The sequence below is a fragment of the Muntiacus reevesi genome, chromosome 3 (genome assembly GCF_963930625.1).
Source record: "Muntiacus reevesi chromosome 3, mMunRee1.1, whole genome shotgun sequence".
In the NCBI taxonomy this organism is placed as follows: domain Eukaryota; kingdom Metazoa; phylum Chordata; class Mammalia; order Artiodactyla; family Cervidae; genus Muntiacus; species Muntiacus reevesi.
This window is the reverse complement of record NC_089251.1, coordinates 58,177,485-58,196,164: the sequence shown is the minus strand read 5'-3', so window position 1 is coordinate 58,196,164 and position 18,680 is coordinate 58,177,485. Positions and strand designations below refer to the sequence as shown.

At 49.1% G+C, this 18,680-nt stretch overlaps 1 protein-coding gene across 2 annotated transcripts in view; it reads left to right on the top strand.

The window, feature by feature from the left end:
- UXS1 (UDP-glucuronate decarboxylase 1) overlaps nt 1-18,680 on the top strand; it is a 52,935-nt gene that overhangs the window by 13,576 nt on the left and 20,679 nt on the right. The window contains exons 3-6 of one of the 2 annotated variants that reach the window (XM_065927310.1): nt 819-882; nt 1,869-1,912; nt 5,856-5,916; nt 15,861-16,041. In XM_065927310.1, coding sequence (XP_065783382.1) covers nt 819-882; nt 1,869-1,912; nt 5,856-5,916; nt 15,861-16,041 — 350 coding nt within the window. The remainder of the gene's footprint in view (nt 1-818; nt 883-1,868; nt 1,913-5,855; nt 5,917-15,860; nt 16,042-18,680) is intronic. The other variant, XM_065927311.1, reaches the window with a different exon arrangement.

Genomic DNA, 18,680 nt, shown 5'->3' with positions numbered 1-18,680 from the left:
AAACCGAGACTGCCCACCACCCCAGGAGCAGACCAGTGGATGCTGAGACCACCTTCCGTCACAGGGGAGGGGAGGCCCGAGGACCTTCCACTCTGGGTGGGCATCATTTGTGCTGCTCAACAGAGTCGAATCCTGTCTCAACTGTTGCTTCTTAAAAAAGATCAGCCAAAGTAATAGGCGTTCACTGTAAAACCAGATTTGGTGCCGTGAGTACGATTTCACATTTAAAGAACAGCCCTCTCCACTTCGTACTTCTTGTGTGACGGTAGAGAACAGCAGTCACATTGTGGTGACAGTGGGGGCCACAGGGCTGTGGGGTGGGGAGCTCTGCCCCACCCGCTCCGCTTGCCCAGTGGGGTTTGCAGGGCGGGTGGGGCTGCGGGAACCGACTCCTCCCCCTTGGCTGGTGTGTGTCTGCCAACAGAGGCCTCTGTGTGTGGCTGGAGGGCTGCTCAGGTCCCATTAAAGGAGCTCAGTCTTTTCAGTTGGAAAAATTCCAGTTTGCCTTAAATCCCAGGACAGCCCAGCAGGAACTTGTACTCCTGTAGACACACTTCCTGCCTCTGATTTAGAATCGCACATTGGGCATCACGGGAAAGTGATGCGATCTTAGTTTAGCAGAAACACCCCGGAGGTGGTTGTGATCCCTGGAGATCCACCCCGCAGTTGTCTGGTCCCCTGGCCTCCCCTCAGGGGGTGGGACTGGGCTGATTGCTTCGGAGGAGGCAGTGGCCTGCACTGGTGCTGCATGTTGGGGTGATTTGTTCAGAAGTAGACCTCGTGGTCACAGAGCCTTTCAGTCTATCTCAGTCTTGCAGTGTTCTACTCAACAGGTCCATCCAGGAAAACGGGGAGCTGAGAATTGAGAGCAGGATTGAAGAGGTGAGTCTCCTCTCTGTTTTGTTCCCACCTGTCTGCTGTCTCTCCACTTAGTGCCTTTGTCTGTGCTGGTACCTTATTGTGGCCACATCATGCCAACCGCGATCCACTACCTTATTTAAGAGGAGATTTGCTATCTGTGAGGCTGTGGATGCACCTCTGTGTCAGCTTTGCCCGTTTATAATGGTGTGACATGTTAAATTCTGGCCCACAGGCAAGATGGGTTCACGCTTTAATGTGACTTTTCAGGGGAGCCTTCCCAGGCTTCCGAAGAGAAGGGGCAGTGAGGATCTTTACCTGGATGGAGACAGGGGTCCGCCTCAGCCCACCTGAGCTGGTGTAGATGGAAACACGGCGGGACTCAGATGCCAGGACCCTGGGAGCTCACAGGGCAGCGGGGACACACGGGTGGAGGGGGGGCCTCGACGAGAGCTGGGGTGTCTGGCCTGCTCCACACCTTCTGTTTAGAATAGCTGCTTGTGTTTTAGTCCAGTGTCTGTGAGGACAGACTGTTGTAACACGGACTTGGTGGGGGGGTCGCTCACCGAGATTTGGAGCCACGTGCTGGTCGCTCCGGGCAGCCCCGGCCCTGACATGTGGGCGCGGTGGCCGTGTGTGCTGGGCTGATGGAGGTGGTACACAGGCAGCTCCTGGCGGTTCTCTGTCTCACGTGAAGAGAGGCAGGGGTGGAGACTCACCCGCTTTTGTGAGCCCGCGCCACCTCGAACGAGGCCCGTGTGGTCTGGAAGGTGAATTTCCTCAGGGTTCAGGTGTCTCTGGAGTCAGAGATCCCAGCATGCGGTTCAGCATCTTGGCTCTGGAATTGTGACTCAGGGGCTCTGACTTCATTTCAAGCTGGAGCTGGATCGTAGAAGTAATTGGAAATCCGTTTTGTGTCATGTCCCATCCTCCTGGAACGTCAGAGTGGGTGGAAGTGCTGGAGGACTGTGTTTCTGCTTCAAAACTGATTCTGGTTATTTTTGTTTCAGATCATTGAACCACTAAGGGAGAAAATCAGAGATTTGGAAAAGAGGTATGTGTACCTGTTATTTGTGATTTAATCTTTCTTGCCACCATTTTGTGCTAAAGTTATACTGCCTATAACATTTCAGTGGGTGGGATCTAGAAATTCTGCCTTTGACAGGACTGCCACAGTTTGAGCAATTTTAATTGAAGCTTTGAAATAAATAGTTTAAGAAGAAACCCACCGCAAGTTTTAAGTTGGCGGAAAGAGAAAAAAATCTGCCCACCAGTGATCATTTTCACATTAACTTTTTTGAAAAGAAAGTGAATCATTTGGGTAACTTTTCTAAGGCAGTGTCTTTGCACTCAGGATCTCTTGAAATATGAGAATTGCATGACTCCTTTCGGTACCACACGTATGACCGTCATCCTAACGAATTTTCTGGTGACTCGTTCATGTCAAACATGAGAGCCCCTGTGACTCGGGGCTGCTTCCCTGGTGACTCATCCTGAAGGGCTCTGTCCTGCAGGTAGTTGAGGCAGGCAGGTGGCATCTGACTGACCAGGTTACTGTTGGAGTTAGAAACTCAGATGTGGATGTGACCTTGTGGTGGAAACCGGCAGAGCTCTGTCTCGTTTCATGTTTCCCGACTTCGTGTTAGGAATGTCCATGCAGCCATCCTGACCCTGGCAGCATAAGAATGTCCCCAGATGGAACATGAACTCATTACATGGGGGCACGGGGCCCACGAGAAGAAAGGATACATTTGAGAGGTCAGGGCCAGTTTACATAGGGAGACTCAGGGATCAGTGCTGTTTCAGAAGCCTGGGTTGTGGACTCTATGGACCTTTTTTTTTTTTTTTTTTTTTAAGAAAAGAGTTCTGACCCCTGGCCCCTACTCCCTGAAATTATGATGTAACTGGGCATGCACGCTGGGCTTTGGGGGTTTGCAAATTTTCCCGAGTCGTTCTCATATGCAGGCAAGTTTGATTTCTTTTTTAAATTTTACTGAAGTATAGTTGATCCACAGTGTTGTGACTGCAGTCTTTCTGTCTTCCTGATCACACACCCTAGTAACTTGATTATGTGCTTGATTCCATCTCCCCATCTTTAAATATTCCTTGGATAGATAGCAGGTATTAAAGCTACTTAGGGCTTTCCTGGTAGCTCAAATGATAAAGAATCCATCTACAGTGTAGAAGACCTGGGTTCAATCCCTGGGTCGGTAAGGTACCCTGGAGAAGGAAATGGCAACCCACTCCAATATTGCCTGGGAAATCCCATGGCCAGAGGAGCGTGGTAGGCTACAGTCTGTGAGGTTGTAAAGAGTCAAACAAAGGCGGAGCGACTAACACTTTCACTTTCAATGCTAATTAAAATTCTAGGAACTTGCCTGGTGGTCCGATGGTTAAGACTCTGAGCTTCCGCTGCAGGAGGCACGGGTTTGATCCCTGGTTGGAGAACTAAGATCCCACATGCTGGGCAGCACGGCCAAAAAAATAAAACCTTTGATTTAAAAAAAAAAAAACAACATTCTTAAGTACTGAGGCTGTGCTAATAAACAGGAAGGTTCAGGTCTGAAATGGGGTTAATAATGACAGCAGGATTGATTTGGGGGTGAGGGACGGTCCATCATTACCGAATTCACAACTCCTCCTGTCTTCTCACTGCTTGTCACTCAGAAACGTAGGCTCTGGTGGGCGGCCTCCCACGTCTGCCGTGTTGCCACTGTGTCCCCAGGACAGGGCGTGGCTGAGAATAGGTGCCCAGGAGAAGGTGCTTGAATACACAGATGCGTGGCTGAGCCAGCACCTGAGCAGAGTTTTAAAGGGGCTCCAGGCTTAGAAGAAGCCCATGCCTTGCCCTTGCCCGGCCCACCCAGCACGGGGCTCCGAGCCTGGCCACCTTGGTCACCCAGCGCTGTCACTGTGGCCTGGGCGAGCCATTGCTTGGCTCCTGGAGCTCTGCCCTGGGTCCTCAAAGCAAGAAATGAGGGCTGTGAAATCATTTTTTCAGTTTAGTAGCAGTCACACATATGGAGTCTGAAACTCAGTTGCTACACATGGAAGAGAAACAAGGCACGAAACCCAGCCAGTGTCGTGTTTTCGTGTTTGGTAAACCAGAGGCTTAGCACACACTCTTTGAAACAGTTTTCTTTTAAGTGTATTTCCTGCAGGAAAATGTTCGCTGTTTCTGCCTGGTGTAAATTATTGTTGCTCAGTTGTGTCTGACTCTTCGTAACCCCATGGACTGTAGCCCGCCAGGCTTATCTGTCCATGGGATTCTCAGGCAAGAATACTGGAGTGGGTTGCTGTTTCCTCCTCTAGAGGATCTTCCAAGTTTAGGGATCGAACCCACGTCTTCTGTGTATCCTGCATTGGCAGGATTTGAAATCTGTTTACCACTGAGCCACCAAGGAAGCCCCATGTACATACACATAACGTATCTAATTTCATGTTAAGTATTCACTCAGGTACTGTTCTAAGCTCATCACTTGGATGAACGTTGATTTCAGTGTCCGCATTTGGCACCCCACCCCCACCCCTGTCTTACCCTCTGTTCCTCCCGCCCCTTCGGTCCCAAGGGCAGCCCTGGTCTGCTCCCGGTGACACTGTCTATAAACACTGCAGGGGATGAACCTCAATGGGTGAGGGAAGGGAGGCGTCAGGAGGACCTGGAGAAGGCGCAGACTGGCAGGCCTGGGAGGTGGGACAGAGCCAGGTCAGCTGTGCCTGAAGCTGCTGGGAGCTCAGACTGGGACTGGAGCAAGGGGTGTGGGGTCCTCAGAGAAGGGGGCCGGGCAGGTGTGAGGGTGCCCTGGCCAGTACTGGGCTTTGCTTTGCTGTCCTCCCCGACTCCACTGCCTCAGGCACTTGCGTGGCAGCCAGAGCTCAGGTGGCCTGTGGGTTGCCCTTGGCTTCATGGAGCAGGAAGCTGCCATGTGCCTGGAGCACCTGGGGGGTCTTTCTCCAGGGGTAAGAGTGGGGGTCACAGAACTAACTGTGAGTGTGGAATTCTCATCCACCCCCTGGGCATCTCCCACCTGCCTGCCTGTGTTTGGTGTCTGCAAAGGGAACTGACGTGTTGAGAGTCTGGAAGTGCTTGTGGGGGAAATCACGTGCCCTGTCCGAGGCCCCCCCACCCCTCCGTGCCCAGTTCCCAGCCCCGGTGTCTGTCCGAGGACCTGTCCTGCTCTGTCCAGTTCCACCAGCACAGAGAAGATGTGTTCCATATCTTGGATGTGCTGGGGAGGTGGAGGCGATGGAGGCTGGGCCCCTGCCCAGCATCTCTCCAATTGAAATAATGACTCCAGAGCTGGTCTCTCCACGTTTCTTTAACGCACGTTTCTGACCGAGTCATTTTAAAGGGATATTTCAAATCTGCGTTTATCGACTTTCATTTGATACTTCCTGTGCTCTTTGCGCTGCACAGGTCCTGGGACATCCGTGTGGGTTGAGGGACCGGTGGTGCCTTCATGGGGGTGGGAGACATTGAAAGCTAAGACGAGACTCAAGACAGGATCAGATGGGCCCTGGTGGGTAGGAAGGGCTGATTGCCAGTCACTTTGTCCCGGAGCCTCTGGGCAGGGGAGACTGGACTCGTGAAGCTGCCCAGTCAGGGGATAGGCAGGGGGAGTTGTGGTCAGAACCTTCCTCTCTCACTCTCAGAGGCACAGTCGGCTGGGCTGGGTCTCCCTCCCTGGCCCGGGCCCAGCATCTCAATGCCGTGAACTCTGGTTTGTGTTTAGCTCTGGCTGCCGGTGATTGGGTCATCCTTCGATTTTCCCTGCCCAGGGATAACATCTCTTGTCACACCTGTTTGATCCTAGCCAAGAAGCAGATTCATCTTGAACTCAAGTTAGCCAGTGAGGGCTTGGTTCCTACAGCGCTCATTTGGAGAGGAGGGGGAGCCGACAGTAGCAGTTCTCACATCCGCATTTGTTTTGGGGCCAAGTAGAGAAAATACACAGATGTTTTGACTTTTTCTTTTATAATCTCTTTATGCTCTACAGCTTCACCCAGAAATACCCGCCAGTAAAATTTTTATCAGAAAAGGACCGTAAAAGAATTTTGGTAAGTTTACACATCTGATTCATGTTTGTGGTATCAAGGAACTTGCTTTTTAAATGGAAGTGTAATTTGCAACCTGTGAAAGTTACCGGTACAGTGTATACAGTTCAGTGGTTTATGGTTTGTTCACATCCTGATTCCAGAGAAACCCCATGCCCATCAGCAGTCATTTCCCAACCTATCCCCCTGTCCCCCAAGCTCCTAGCAAACATGGGAATGACTTTCTGTCTCTGTGGATTTGCCTGTTTTGTGTATTTCAAATGTTGCAATATGTGATCTTTTTCTTAAGCTGAGTAATGTTTCTGGGGTTCATCCATGCTATAGACACATCCAGTCTCCATCCCTTTTTCTGGCTGAATAGTATTCCATTGTGAGGCTGGGCCACGTTTTGGTTATCCAGACATCATTTGATGGGCATTTACTTTGAGGTTACTGTGAACATAAGTTATAAGGTTCTGTGGACATAGCTTTCTTGTTCCTCGAGGCGTATATACACCTGGGAGAGGACTTACCGGGTTGTGTGGTGACCCTGTATTTAACTTTTTGAAGAAATGTGAAATGGTTCCCAGAACAGTGGTCTTAAAAAAACTTTTCAGGTTCACAGACCACCTTGATGAATGTGCCGGGGGCTTTCTCAGCTAATGGTTGCCTTGTTAAACATGAACACAAATTCACCAGTGAAAGAACCCCAGTGTGGGTATCGTGTAGGAAAGTGTGTCCCAGGAGACTGGCACCTTTGTGTTTGAGCCAGTGCCAGCTGTGTTGAGATGTGGTACACCCTGAGGTGTATATTTCAGTAGATCTAGCATGTCCACAATTGTGCAGCCATTACCGGCTTCAGAACATCTTGTCCCCAAAGACACCCCAAGCCCATGAGCAGTCATTCTCCCTTCCTCCAGCCCTGCCACCCCGAGGCAACCATGGGGTTACTTTCTGTCTGTGGACATTTGTCAACTCTGGGTGCTTCTATAGGTGGAATAATGCATAACTTGGCCTTTTGTGACTGACTGTTCACTTAGTGTTTTTAAGATTTATTCATGTCGCAGTGGGCCTCTGAGGTGGCTCAGTTTTAAAGACTCCACCTGCCAATGCAGGAGACATAGGTTCAATCCTTGGGTTGATTGCAAAGATCCCCTGGAGAAGGAAACGGCAACCCACTCCAGTATTCTTGTCTTGGAAATCCCATGGACAGGGGAGCCTGGTGGGCTACAGTCCATGGGGTTGCAAAAGAGTTGGACACAACGTAGTGACTAAACAACAGATAGAAGACTGTAGCCCACCAGGCTCTTCTGTCCTTGGGATTTTCCAAGCAAGAATACTGGAGTGGGTTGCCATTTCCGTCTACAGGCTGCAGTCTACAGGCTGCTGTCTATGGGGGTCAGAGTTGGACTTGACTTAATGACTGAACAACAACAACAGTACTTACTACACGGTCTGTGGTTAGTTGAATCTGCAGATGTGGAACCACAGATGTGGATGGCCCACTGTAAAATTACCTTGGATTTTCCAGTGTGTGGTGGTTTGGCACCCCTGACTGTTCAGTTGTTTGAGGGTCAAGTGTAATTCTTCTTTAAATGTTTGGTGAAGTTCACCAGAGAAGCCATCTGCACTTGGGCTTAATTCAATCTCTTGTTATAAATCTATGCAGTTTTGTGTTTCTTCTTGAGTTAGTTTTGGTAGTTTCTGTCTTTCTAGGAATTCACTGCTTTGGCTGCATACTCTAAGTTTTGGCAGTGCTGTTTCTTCTTTGTCATTCATGTCAAAGTATTTTCTAATTTACCTTATAATTTACTGTTTGATCCATTAGCCTAAGCACTTGCGAATTTCTCAGATTTGTCACTGAGGTCTAACTTCATTCCCTTTTACTCAGAGAACATGCTTTGTATGATTTGAATCCCTTTAAATTTGAGGCTTGTTTAGTGACCTAGAATATGGTCTGTCCTGGAGAATATTTCCTGTTCTCTTAACAACTTATTGACCAGAGATGTATTAATATGTCTTTTGTTACCCAAATGGTATTGATCTGAGATGTATCAACATTCACTTATATAACGAATTACCTGACACAGGTGGTTTCTACAAAGATCCCCTGGTCAATGATGTGTTAGAAGAACTGTGTATTATACTGCTGTTGAATGGAGTGTTCCAGGGGTGTCTGGTAGGTCCAGCTGGCTTGTTGTGCTTTTTGAGTGTCTATTTCCTTTATTTCTGCTGCGCAGTTCTGTGCAGTGTTGAGAATGAGATGTTGATGTTTCCAGTTATTCTTGGTGAATTCTCTGTTTCTCTCTTCAGTTCTTTCAGCTTTGCTTTACATATTTTGTATCTCTGTTGTTAGATGTGTAAATGTTGATAGATTGACTCTCTTATCCTTACAAAAGGCCCCCTCTTTGTCTGTGAACATTTTTTGTTTGAACTTTGTTTTGTCTGGTAGCATTACAGCCACTCCATCTTCCTTGCTATTTCTGTGACACTGTGTTGTAGATTCTCACGTTTTGCGTGTTGCACCTTTGAGGCAACAGTGACCCCTTTAGACCGTGTGTGCCGCGGCTGCTCAGCTGCCAGCTGTATCCCACTCTGTGATCCCGTGGACTGTAGTCCTCCAGGCACGATACTGGCATGGGTTGCCATTTCTTTATAGAATGTTAATCTTTTTATCACCAAGTCCACTTTCCTTTTTTTGTTCCTGTGGATTTGAATTAACTTTGGTGTCATTTCTTTACTGCAAACAACTTTGCTCTCACCTACCTTCTTTGTTTTATTGTTGTCAAATATGTTTCTACATTTTATAAGAATAAATAACACCGTTTTTTAAGGATAATACATTTTTTATACGGATACATAATAGTTACATACATATTGTTTTCAACTGGCTTTTTCTTTTTTGTTGTAGTGCTGAAACATACATATAACATAAAATTTTTATTTTAATCAGTAAGTATATAGTTCTTTGGCTTTAAGTGTGTCCACAATGCTGTGCTAAGTAGTTTGGTCTTTAAATTGAAAGCATTTCAGAACAGAAGAAAAAGATGTGATTGTATTGCCTTTTACAGTTAGTTACTCAGTTACTTTGTTCTCCCCCTGCCTTCTGGAATCATTTGCCTTCAGCCTGAAGAATTTAGTGTTTCTTGTATGGCAGGTCTGCTAGCAATGAATTCACTCGTCTCTTATCTTATTTTTGTTTTTTATCTCTAGAAGTTATCTTTGGTGTTTGTAATTCTTGGCTGCGGTTTCTCTCTGCTGCTTCCTCTGTCACTTGTTAGGAAATGTCAGCAGTGAGTCGCGGGGTTCGCTGCACTTCGGGGGTCATTTTCTTTGCCTCCTGTTCAGTTTCCGGTGGCCGCAGTAACAATTCCACCGACTCTGTAACTTATACCAGCAGAGACTCCCAGTTCTGGAAGCTGGATGTCTACACCCACATTGTTGGCAGGGCTGTCCTCTCTGGTGGCTCCGGGGGGGTCGTCCCAGGCCTTCCTCTCCCGTGTACTTTGGCTAGGAGTCCCCGAGCCCCCTGCTCTGTGGGGCTTCACCCCAGTCGTGGCCTCCACCGCCAAGTGTTGCTCTCCCTGTGTCTCATGCGGGACTCGTGGTCCACCCTGCTCCACAGTGACCTCACCTTAACCAGTCACACCTGCAGTGACCCTGTCTCCAAATCACGTCACATTCTGAGGCTCACAGGATGTACACTTTGCCAGACAGTATTCAGCCCAACACAGCTGCTTTCAGACTTCACCTTTGTCTCTGGTTGTCATCGTTTTTAGTGTGACGTGTCTGCCTGTGACATGTCTACCATGTTTACGTTTTCCTGCTTGGAGCTTGTGGAACCTCTTGAACGTGTGGGTTACCGTGTTTCATCAGTTTTGGGGAGTTTCAGCTATTCTTTCCTTAGTATTTTCCCATTACCTGCATGTTGGGGTGGTCATCGGCACCTCATGTTTGTCACAAGCTCTGCTCACATTCCCATACAAGTTCTGTCTCTTCTGCATGTTGCATAAACCACCTCTGGTTCTGGCTTCCCATTTGCATGTTTGTTCTTCTTCTGGATCCAGATTGTTGACTCTCTGGTGCCTTTTCCTCTTTGGTTACTGCGCTTGATGACAGAATCTCCATCCATTTCTGTCTTCCAACTTTCTTCTCTTTAGTCTCTCTCCACTTCTTCAGCTGGCTTCCTCCAGTTCTTTGCGTATACTTGTGGTGGCTACCTTGGCGACCACTGAATCTGATGTCTGGGTCCCACGGGCAGGTGTGTTGTCTGGTTGCTGTCCTGTGTGTGAGTCCCACATGGCTGTTTCTTTGTGCATCTCGACATTTTTGGTAGAAAACTGGCCACTTTGGGTAGGAGCTGTGGCAGCTCTGGATCCTGTCACCCCTCCCCACCAGGCCTGTTGTATTTTGATTTGTTGGTGTGTTTGTTCAGTGGCCTGGCTGGTCTACGTTGCTGCCATGTTTTCCCTGGAGTGTGAGAGTCTGGTGGCTGCTCGTCAGAGGCTGCAGCCTTGGGCGTGGACACGGTCACCCTGGAAGGTGGTCCCAGCATGGGCTTTGTCACTGTTTCTTTCCCTGATGGCCCTGTTGAGCCGTTCTCCTTGTGCGGGGTCACAGCAACTGTTAGGCTCCTATAGCTGGCCTGTGCTGTGGTCTGTCCTTTCATCAGGACCTTACGTAATAAATTGTCCCTTGGTCCTACTCAGTTAAATTCTCGCCCCTCTGGCGCTTTGAGCCAAGCTATGGAGGTTTGTCCTGGCCCTGGGGGCTCCAGGGTCTCTCCCGGGTCTGCCTGCTGAACCAGCTCTCCTTGTGGGGCTCCAGCCCCTCTCGCTGCTCTCCATCCCAGTCCCCCTTATGCTTAAACTTTTCCCCCTTTATTCCAAATAAAGTCAGCTCCTTAAGGGACAGCTTTGTTTTTTTTTTATTGACTCCTTCTGTCCCCAGGGAACAGTCTCTGAGCCACCTGATGGGAAACCTCTGGAGCTGGAGGAGGGAGTGAACCTAGCTTGCAGGCGGGGAGTGGGGCAGGAGGAGCAGCCCCTGATCTTCTCGCCCCTAGGCCACACAGGGGCTGAGCAGGGGTGACCAGGGCCCCAGAGCCACAGCCTTTTATGGGGGTGGGGAGGAGCTTCTACTCTAGGGCGTAGGCGGGAGCTGGGTGGGGAAAGGGGGCACTTGCCCACCAGGCTAAGGGGTCAGCAATCCAGACCAGAGGGGACCAGAAATGAGAAATACTGGAGGCAGGGTTTGCCCTCCCCAGTGAGATGCTGAATCTTGTCACTGGGAGCCCCTGGTTTTGGCCATCCCTGAGAATCTCACCTTCTCACCTGCCCTGAACTGGTGGAGGTGGGGTGGGGGTGTGGCAGATGGGGGTGGACGGTAAGGCAGTGAGTCGGCTGGGGCTCCTGTGTCCAGACTGAACTTTAGTGGATTTTCGTGGATAATGGTTTCTTCATCTGCCATTTACCTTAGGACAAAATCCAAAGGCTTAAATATTGGGTTCTGGAGTTAGTTTTCACCAGTTGTGGTTGTCTAGTTTGACCAGGTATGTGGAGCACCTGATTGACCTGTGACCTTGACGTATGAAAGGTTAGGATGCAGGGATGTCTGTTCATAGCCAACATCTCTGTTGAGGGACCATGTGTCCTGGACACCAGAGTTGACACTTGTGACTCGGAGTTAAACTGCTTCCCCCACACAGCCTCCCTTTTTTTTTTAAGAAGTTACAGAAGGTCCCTGCCTGTTCAAGTGGCTCCATAAATCTCACCGCGAGCAGACTCTGAAGCCTGTGTATACTTGTGTTCTGGGTATTTTCTATCATATCAAAAATGTGCAAGCCTTTAGGCACAAATTGGGAGAGACATCAGTGAAGAGGGCTTCCCAGATGGAGCTAGTGGTAAAGAACTCACTTGCCAGTGCAGGTTAGACATAAGAGATGTTCGATCTAAGACATTAAGAGGGTCCAGTCCCTGGGTCGGGAAGATCCCTTGGAGGAGGGCATGGCGACCCACTCCAGCATTCTTGCCTGGAGAATCCCATGGACAGAGGAGCCTGGCGGGCTACAGTCCATGGGGTCGCAAAGAGTCAGACATATCAGAAGTGACTTAGCCACACACACATCAGTGAAAAGCTGATTTTCCTAATCTTCCTGCTACCACCCGTCAGAGTGATCAGAAAATCTGACACTGTGTGCTGATATATGAGCCCTGCATAGCCTCTCGTGGGTTCCTGTCACTGCCAGGGGGGATGGTTTTCCTGTCAACGCTGAGCCCTGTGGAATTAATTTCATTTTCCGTACAATTACAGTCAATAGGCTTAGTGTTTTTCACTCTTCACCACCTCATTGGTTAAGCCACATTTCAGAGTCATTTGGTGCCCAAGGCTGGCTACTGAAACTTAAAGCCTTCTCAGTAATTGCTGAAGCCTCAGCAGAAAGTAAAGGTTTGCTCCACAGACTTTTTTTTCTTTTTGCTGATGAACTGTGAGGCCTGAGTTTGGGTGCTGACCTGAGCCGGACCCTGCTGGCTCCCACAGGAGCGTGTGGGGCTGAGATCACGGACCGCAGAGGCAAGCGGAGCTGTGCAGGGCCTGATCTGTTCCATGTGCAAGGCCTGAGGAAGCCGTCTGAGTGCCAAGCTTCTGCCCTTTCTGTTTCCATTTGAAATGCTTGCCTGAAGGGATGAAGAAACATTTTATAACCACCCAGCTGTGTTACATGGTGGCACTAGTGGTAAAGAATCTGCCTGCCAGTTCAGGAGATGTAAGAGATGTGGGCTTAGCCCCTGGGTTGGGAAGATCCCCTGGAGAACAAAATGGCAACTCACTACAGTATTCTTGCCTGGAAAATCCCATGGACAGAGGAGCATGGCAGGCTACAGTCCATGGGGTCACAAAGTGTCAGACATGGCTGAAGCAACCTAGCACACACGCATGTAGCTGTGTTACAGAAACCTAAGTACTTGAGATAGAAAGGAATTATTCCAGAAAAAATCTTTAATCTATTTTAAGAAAGGCTAAGGTACTTCCTTCTCTAGGGGATCTTCCTGATCCAGGGATTGAGCCCATATCTTCTGCTTTGGCAGTCGTTTTCTTTACCACTTCTGAAGCCATGAAATTAAAATCGCTTGCTCCTTGGAAGAAAAGCTATGACCAACCTAGACAGCATATTAAAAAGCAGAGACATTACCAGCAAAGGTCCGTCTAGTCAAAGCTATGGCTTTTCCGGTAGTCATGTATGTATGTAAGAGCTGGACCATAAAGAAGGCTGAGCACCAAAGAATTGTTTTGACCTGTGGTGTTGGAGAAGACTCTTGAGAGTCCCTTGGACAGCAAGGAAGTCAAACCAGTCAGTCCTAAAGGAAATCAATCCTGAATATTCATTGGAAGGACTGAAGCTGAAGCTCCAATACTTTGGCTACCTGATGTGAAGAACTGACTCACTGGAAAAGACCTTGATGCTGGGACGGATTGAAGGCAGGAGGAGAAGGGGACGACAGAGTATGAGATGGTTGGATGACGTCCCCGACCCAATGGATGTGAGTTTGAGCAGGCTCCTCAAACTGAGTTGGTGATGGACAGGGTTGCTGGCTTGCTGCAATCCATGGGATCGCAAAGAGTCAGATGGGACTGAGCAACTGAACTGTAACTGTATTCTTACCTGGGAAATCCCATGCACAAAGAAGTCTGGTGGGCTACAGTCCATATGGTTGCAAAGAGTCGGACATGACTTAGCAACTGAATAGTAACAAAGGTGCTTCACGCAGTTTTTCTTCGCCACTAAGCCTAGTGAGATGTTGGCGGCTGTCCTGTGTGATTTAACACCCTGCTTTTCTGCTGGCTCCCAGGTCTCACCCAGTTACTTTGGTGCAGAGATAAAGTTGGCGTGCCATGGGACATCTTATTTTAGGAAGTGTTTGCATATTGATATAGAGTTACATTAAGAGGGGTTAAATTTCTTCTGAAAAGATGTAATTTTACTAATGTAGAAACTGTGGGAAAATGCGATTAAACAGAGGTAAGACACAATGAAATCTCACCTGAGTCAAGCTCTAGGGGTGAGCCAGATTGGAAGTTAGTAATTTTTCCAGAAAATTGTTCTTACAAATCACCGTGCAGGTGTATAGATGAAAATGTAGGAGCACTGAAGGTAAAACGCACCCCAGACAAGTGGACAGACTATGGAATCAAGAGGACAGGCTGATGTTGTCTTTCTCAGGGATCCAGGGATCCTGGCCCAAAACCCCAGCCCCCAGATGTCGGTTCTCTTCCTGAAGCAAAGGGGAGTAGAATACAGGGTTCCCGACAGAGAACAGGTGCAGCGGATGGGAGACTGAGAGGCTTCTTGGTTGTGCATGTTCTAAACCTTCACATTTGTGTTTTCATCTGAGCACATCCTCCGGTGGTGGGCAGGTGGTTCTTCTTGGGCTGGTGTGTCGTTCCCTGCCATAGTCAGCCTTCTCCCCTGTTCCCCAGGCAACTTTGCTCACACCTGGGATAAACACTGGAAAGACACATCAGGTTTTCTATGAACAGAGGACTTCATGTAGAGTAAATGTTTTACAACCACAGACCTAGAGGTTAAGATGCTTAGGTAAAAAGTGCATGTTCTCTCTACTGTTAATTCTTTCACTTTGGAACAGGAGGGTGACAGGAATGTGAATTTTGAAGGAGGAGAAGGTGAGATGGGTCACCAGGATGAGCAGAGAATGTATTTTTCCATCAGTTTATTATTTTTGCTCCTACCCTCCAAAAACAAAATGCATTTTATCTAGCCCCCTCTGCTTACATTATCTGGATCAAGTCTTTTTATTAGTTAAATTTTTTTTTCAGTCATAATTGCCTTTTCCCATTTGCTGGGTGTCTGTTTTAGAAGCCCATTCCTGGTGATCTCTGGCCTCCGGTGGTCATTCAAAGCTGCCCCACTTCTGTCTGGCTGGGTCTCTGACAGTGCATAACCAAACAGTGCAACTTACTCACATAGGGCCTTGGTCTGCACACAGTATCTACTGCTTCTTATTTTGTTTTTGTGAACAGCTTGAAAGTGCATAGCTTTTTATGAGGTTTCTGAGTCCAGTTTAAACATAACATCCTTCTTTTTGGTAGTTCACCAAATAGATGCATGTTCTGGTCACTTTTTATAAAAGTGATTCTAAAAGAATTAGAATCCCATCAGTGATGCTAACGGAGAAGACAATGGCACCCCACTCCAGTACTCTTGCCTGGAAAATCCCATGGACAGAGGAGCCTGGTAGGCTGCAGTCCACCGGGTCGCTAAAAGTTGGATACGACTGAGCAACTTCACTTTCACTTTTCACTTTCATGCATTGGAGAAGGAAATGGCAACCCACTCCAGTATTCTTGCCTGGAGAATCCCAGGGACAGAGGAGCCTGGTGGGCTGCCGTCTATGGGGTCGCACAGAGTCGGACACGACTGAAGTGACTTAGCAGTAGCAGTGATTCTAAGCGTCCCACCCATATAAAACAAGGATCTTTTAGTAATGTCAGGTTCTCCGTCGAAGAATGCACTTTGAACTCATAACTGCTACTTTCCATATCACTTACTGGCGGCAGTTTGGATTTCCAGGCTGCCTAGACGTATACAGGTCCAACTCCCTGCTCTGGAGTCACAGGACCCGTACCTCCACAGCCTGCCTGCACACACCCTCCCCTGCCCACACATTACAGCCCCTTGCTCTCACACACCCTCACCTACCCACACACACCCCCCTGCCCACACACACCCCCTCCCCTGCCCGCACACACTTCCCTGCCCACACACGCCCCCTCCCCTGCGGGCACACACCCCTCTGCCCGCACACACACCCCTCTGCCCGCACACACACCCCTGCCCACACACAACCTTCCCTGCCCGCACACACCCTCCCCTGCTCAGTAGGGGCTACACTGGTACACATCCCTTGTACAGAGTGATCACCATCCTCTCCTCTCCTGTCGCCATGCAGGTAACTGGGGGCGCAGGCTTTGTGGGTTCCCACCTCACAGACAAACTCATGATGGACGGTCACGAAGTGACCGTGGTGGACAACTTCTTCACCGGCAGGAAGAGGAACGTGGAGCACTGGATCGGCCACGAGAACTTTGAGCTGATCAACCACGACGTGGTGGAGCCACTGTACATCGAAGGTGAGCGAGGGCTACTATGCTGGTTGGTGCCTCGTGGGCGGGTGGCTCGATGGGGCCCCTGGATGGGTGGCTGACTCGGTCATGTGGAGTCCCTGTCTGGTTTTGGAAAGTCTCACCACATCTCGGGCACTACCCTGGCCTCTGTGATGGAGACTGGATTGGGGAGCGGTCTGGATTCCCTGTTACATGGCTGTCGATCTGATATTTAGAGCAGGGCAGGAATATTCTTCTGTGGGACAAGCATTCTGTGGGACTGTTTTGGTCTGTTTGTCTCCCGGGCTGGCATGCTGTGTGGGTTTTTACAGGGTCCCAGGGGTACCACTTGATCTTCATCTCCCCAGCAGAGGTCTACCAGCTTCTTCTCAGCACACATCTTGTTATTATCAAGTGTGACCACTGTGGTTTATTCTGATTTCCTATTTCCAGTGGGAAAGTAACTTTTGTCTGGACTCAGGACGGGGTGGTCCATGTGGAGGAGGAGCTTATAACTGGGGTGGCTCGAGTCTGGGCGGGCGCAGTAGCCTCTGGGCCCCCTTGTGGTGATGAGTTATGAAATGGTCAAACAGGAAGGCTTATTGTCACAGGGGTTGCGACAGAGGCCTCTGCATTGTCAGCGTTAGAGGATTGGGAAAGAAAGTTGTTGCTTTGGAAGAAATTGTAATCACTGAAATAACTTAATCAGATTGTCTATGGCCTTAAAAGAATTCTGGATTTTACCCACCACAGTGTTTAAGTTTTTGATGTTGAATCTACCCTGCAGACTGGCTCTGGAAGCAGTAAAATGAATTATTCTCCCCCTACCCCACCCCCCAACCCATTCAGGACATGGGAGGTTTCTGAAAAGCCAGGCCCAGTGGAGGGTGTGTGCGGTTTGTGGGGTGGACGCCAGGCCGTCGGGGCGGTGGTCGCTGATCTGTGGCTGGGGACGTCACCTTGGACGCAGGCAGGTGTCTGTCCCAGGAGAGGGCCCTAGGGACAGGACAGTGGGCGGTGATCCTGAAGGGAGGGGCGCCCCTCGGAAGATGAGCTGGAAGAGGAGGGAACTGTCTTCGTGGACGGGTGGACTTCAGGTTTCTGGTCTGACCGATTGGGAGCCTGGAGTAGCCCCTCCTGTCCTCACAGCTGGGAGATGAGCAGATTGATGGCCGGCAGCCTTTTCTGCTCCTGCAGGGGACAGAGAGCCCTGCCCCCGGGATCCCAAAATGGTGCTGGACACAGAATCCCGACTGGGCGGAAGTGAGTGGGAGCTGCCCGGGGGCTGGGACAGTGTGGACGGGCTGTAAGTCCCAGCCTCAGCTCTGGGGGTCGGGGCCCTTGTGTTAAGTTTCCCCTCCAGGAGCCCCATGAGGGGGGTTCTCAGTGACAGGTTTCCAGTGAGGGGGCCGGGGGGACGAGCCCTCCTAAAAATCCACCCAGAGAACCCAGTTCTCCCCTGAAGGCTCCTCAGGGGAGACCTCGCCCCATAGCCTGACCAACATGGAGGGATGCCCCCAGCCCAGGCTCACAATGAGGAGACCCTATCCTGGTCTCCTCACTCCCCACGCCCCTCAGTGGAGACCCCAAGGACAACAGGTGCACCAGGGCCCCAGGCCTAGGTAGGGAAGAGTCTCTAGGGAAGCCCAGGGACAACCAGGGAGACCACACCAAGGTCCCAGGGGGTCAGCCTCTGACCTCGAGGGCTGCAGGGCAGCGAGCGCAGCTTGTGTCCAGCCTGTTTATCCCCACTGTTCTGGTGCATGGTGCACGTCCACGGTACAGACTCGGCCTGAAGAGGCAAAGCCAGCATCAGACCTGGAGCAGACGTAGCAGGGACATGGAGTTACAACCAGAATGACTGTTTAAATACCTCTGATCCATGTGCAGAGGACACGGATGGGTAAAGTGGAGTTGGCAGAGATGGGAGGGTCACAGGGGCTGAGAGATAGAATGTCGTGGTCAAGGGGTTAAGAGTCTGGCCTTCTGTGAGCTAAAAAAAAAAAAAGAAAAAAAAAAAAGAGTCTGGCCTTCTATGCAGGGGACACAGGTTTGATCCCTGATCTGGGGAGCTCCCACATGCTGCAGAGCAGCTAAGTCTGAGCATCCACAAAGACCAGAAATAATTAAATAACTAAAAGGCAAGAAATAATTAAAAATAAACAAAATTTTTAAAAGTTACATAGAAGAGAATCTTAATTTTTTCTCCCCTTTCAAAAGATGATTCTTTCCTAGTGATAAAAATAATACACAGATGCTACAGAACATTTGGAAAAGTATAAAAAAGAAAATAGAAAATTAATCCTCTTATCCAAAAATGCTCTCTCTGTTCTTAACATCTAATCATTTTTTCTTTAAATGTGATCTTTTTAGATTAAATGTATGGTTAATAGGCAAAATAAATTCTATGGTTCAATTTTTTTTTAAAAAATTAAAAAGAAATTCCTTAAAAAGTCTTCCTCTTGCCTCTGCCTGCCACCTCACTCCAGGAGACTGCTCTTAACATTCGCTCATCTGCAATTTCCTTCTGTGACCCAGTTAACACAAGCAGGTATTCATGATTCTTCCCTACAGTAGAGAAAGTAGCATTTTTTGTGTTGCTCTGATTTTTTTCCCCCTTGCGTTTTGTATCCTGGTGATCTTTCTGTATCATTCATGCAGTGCTA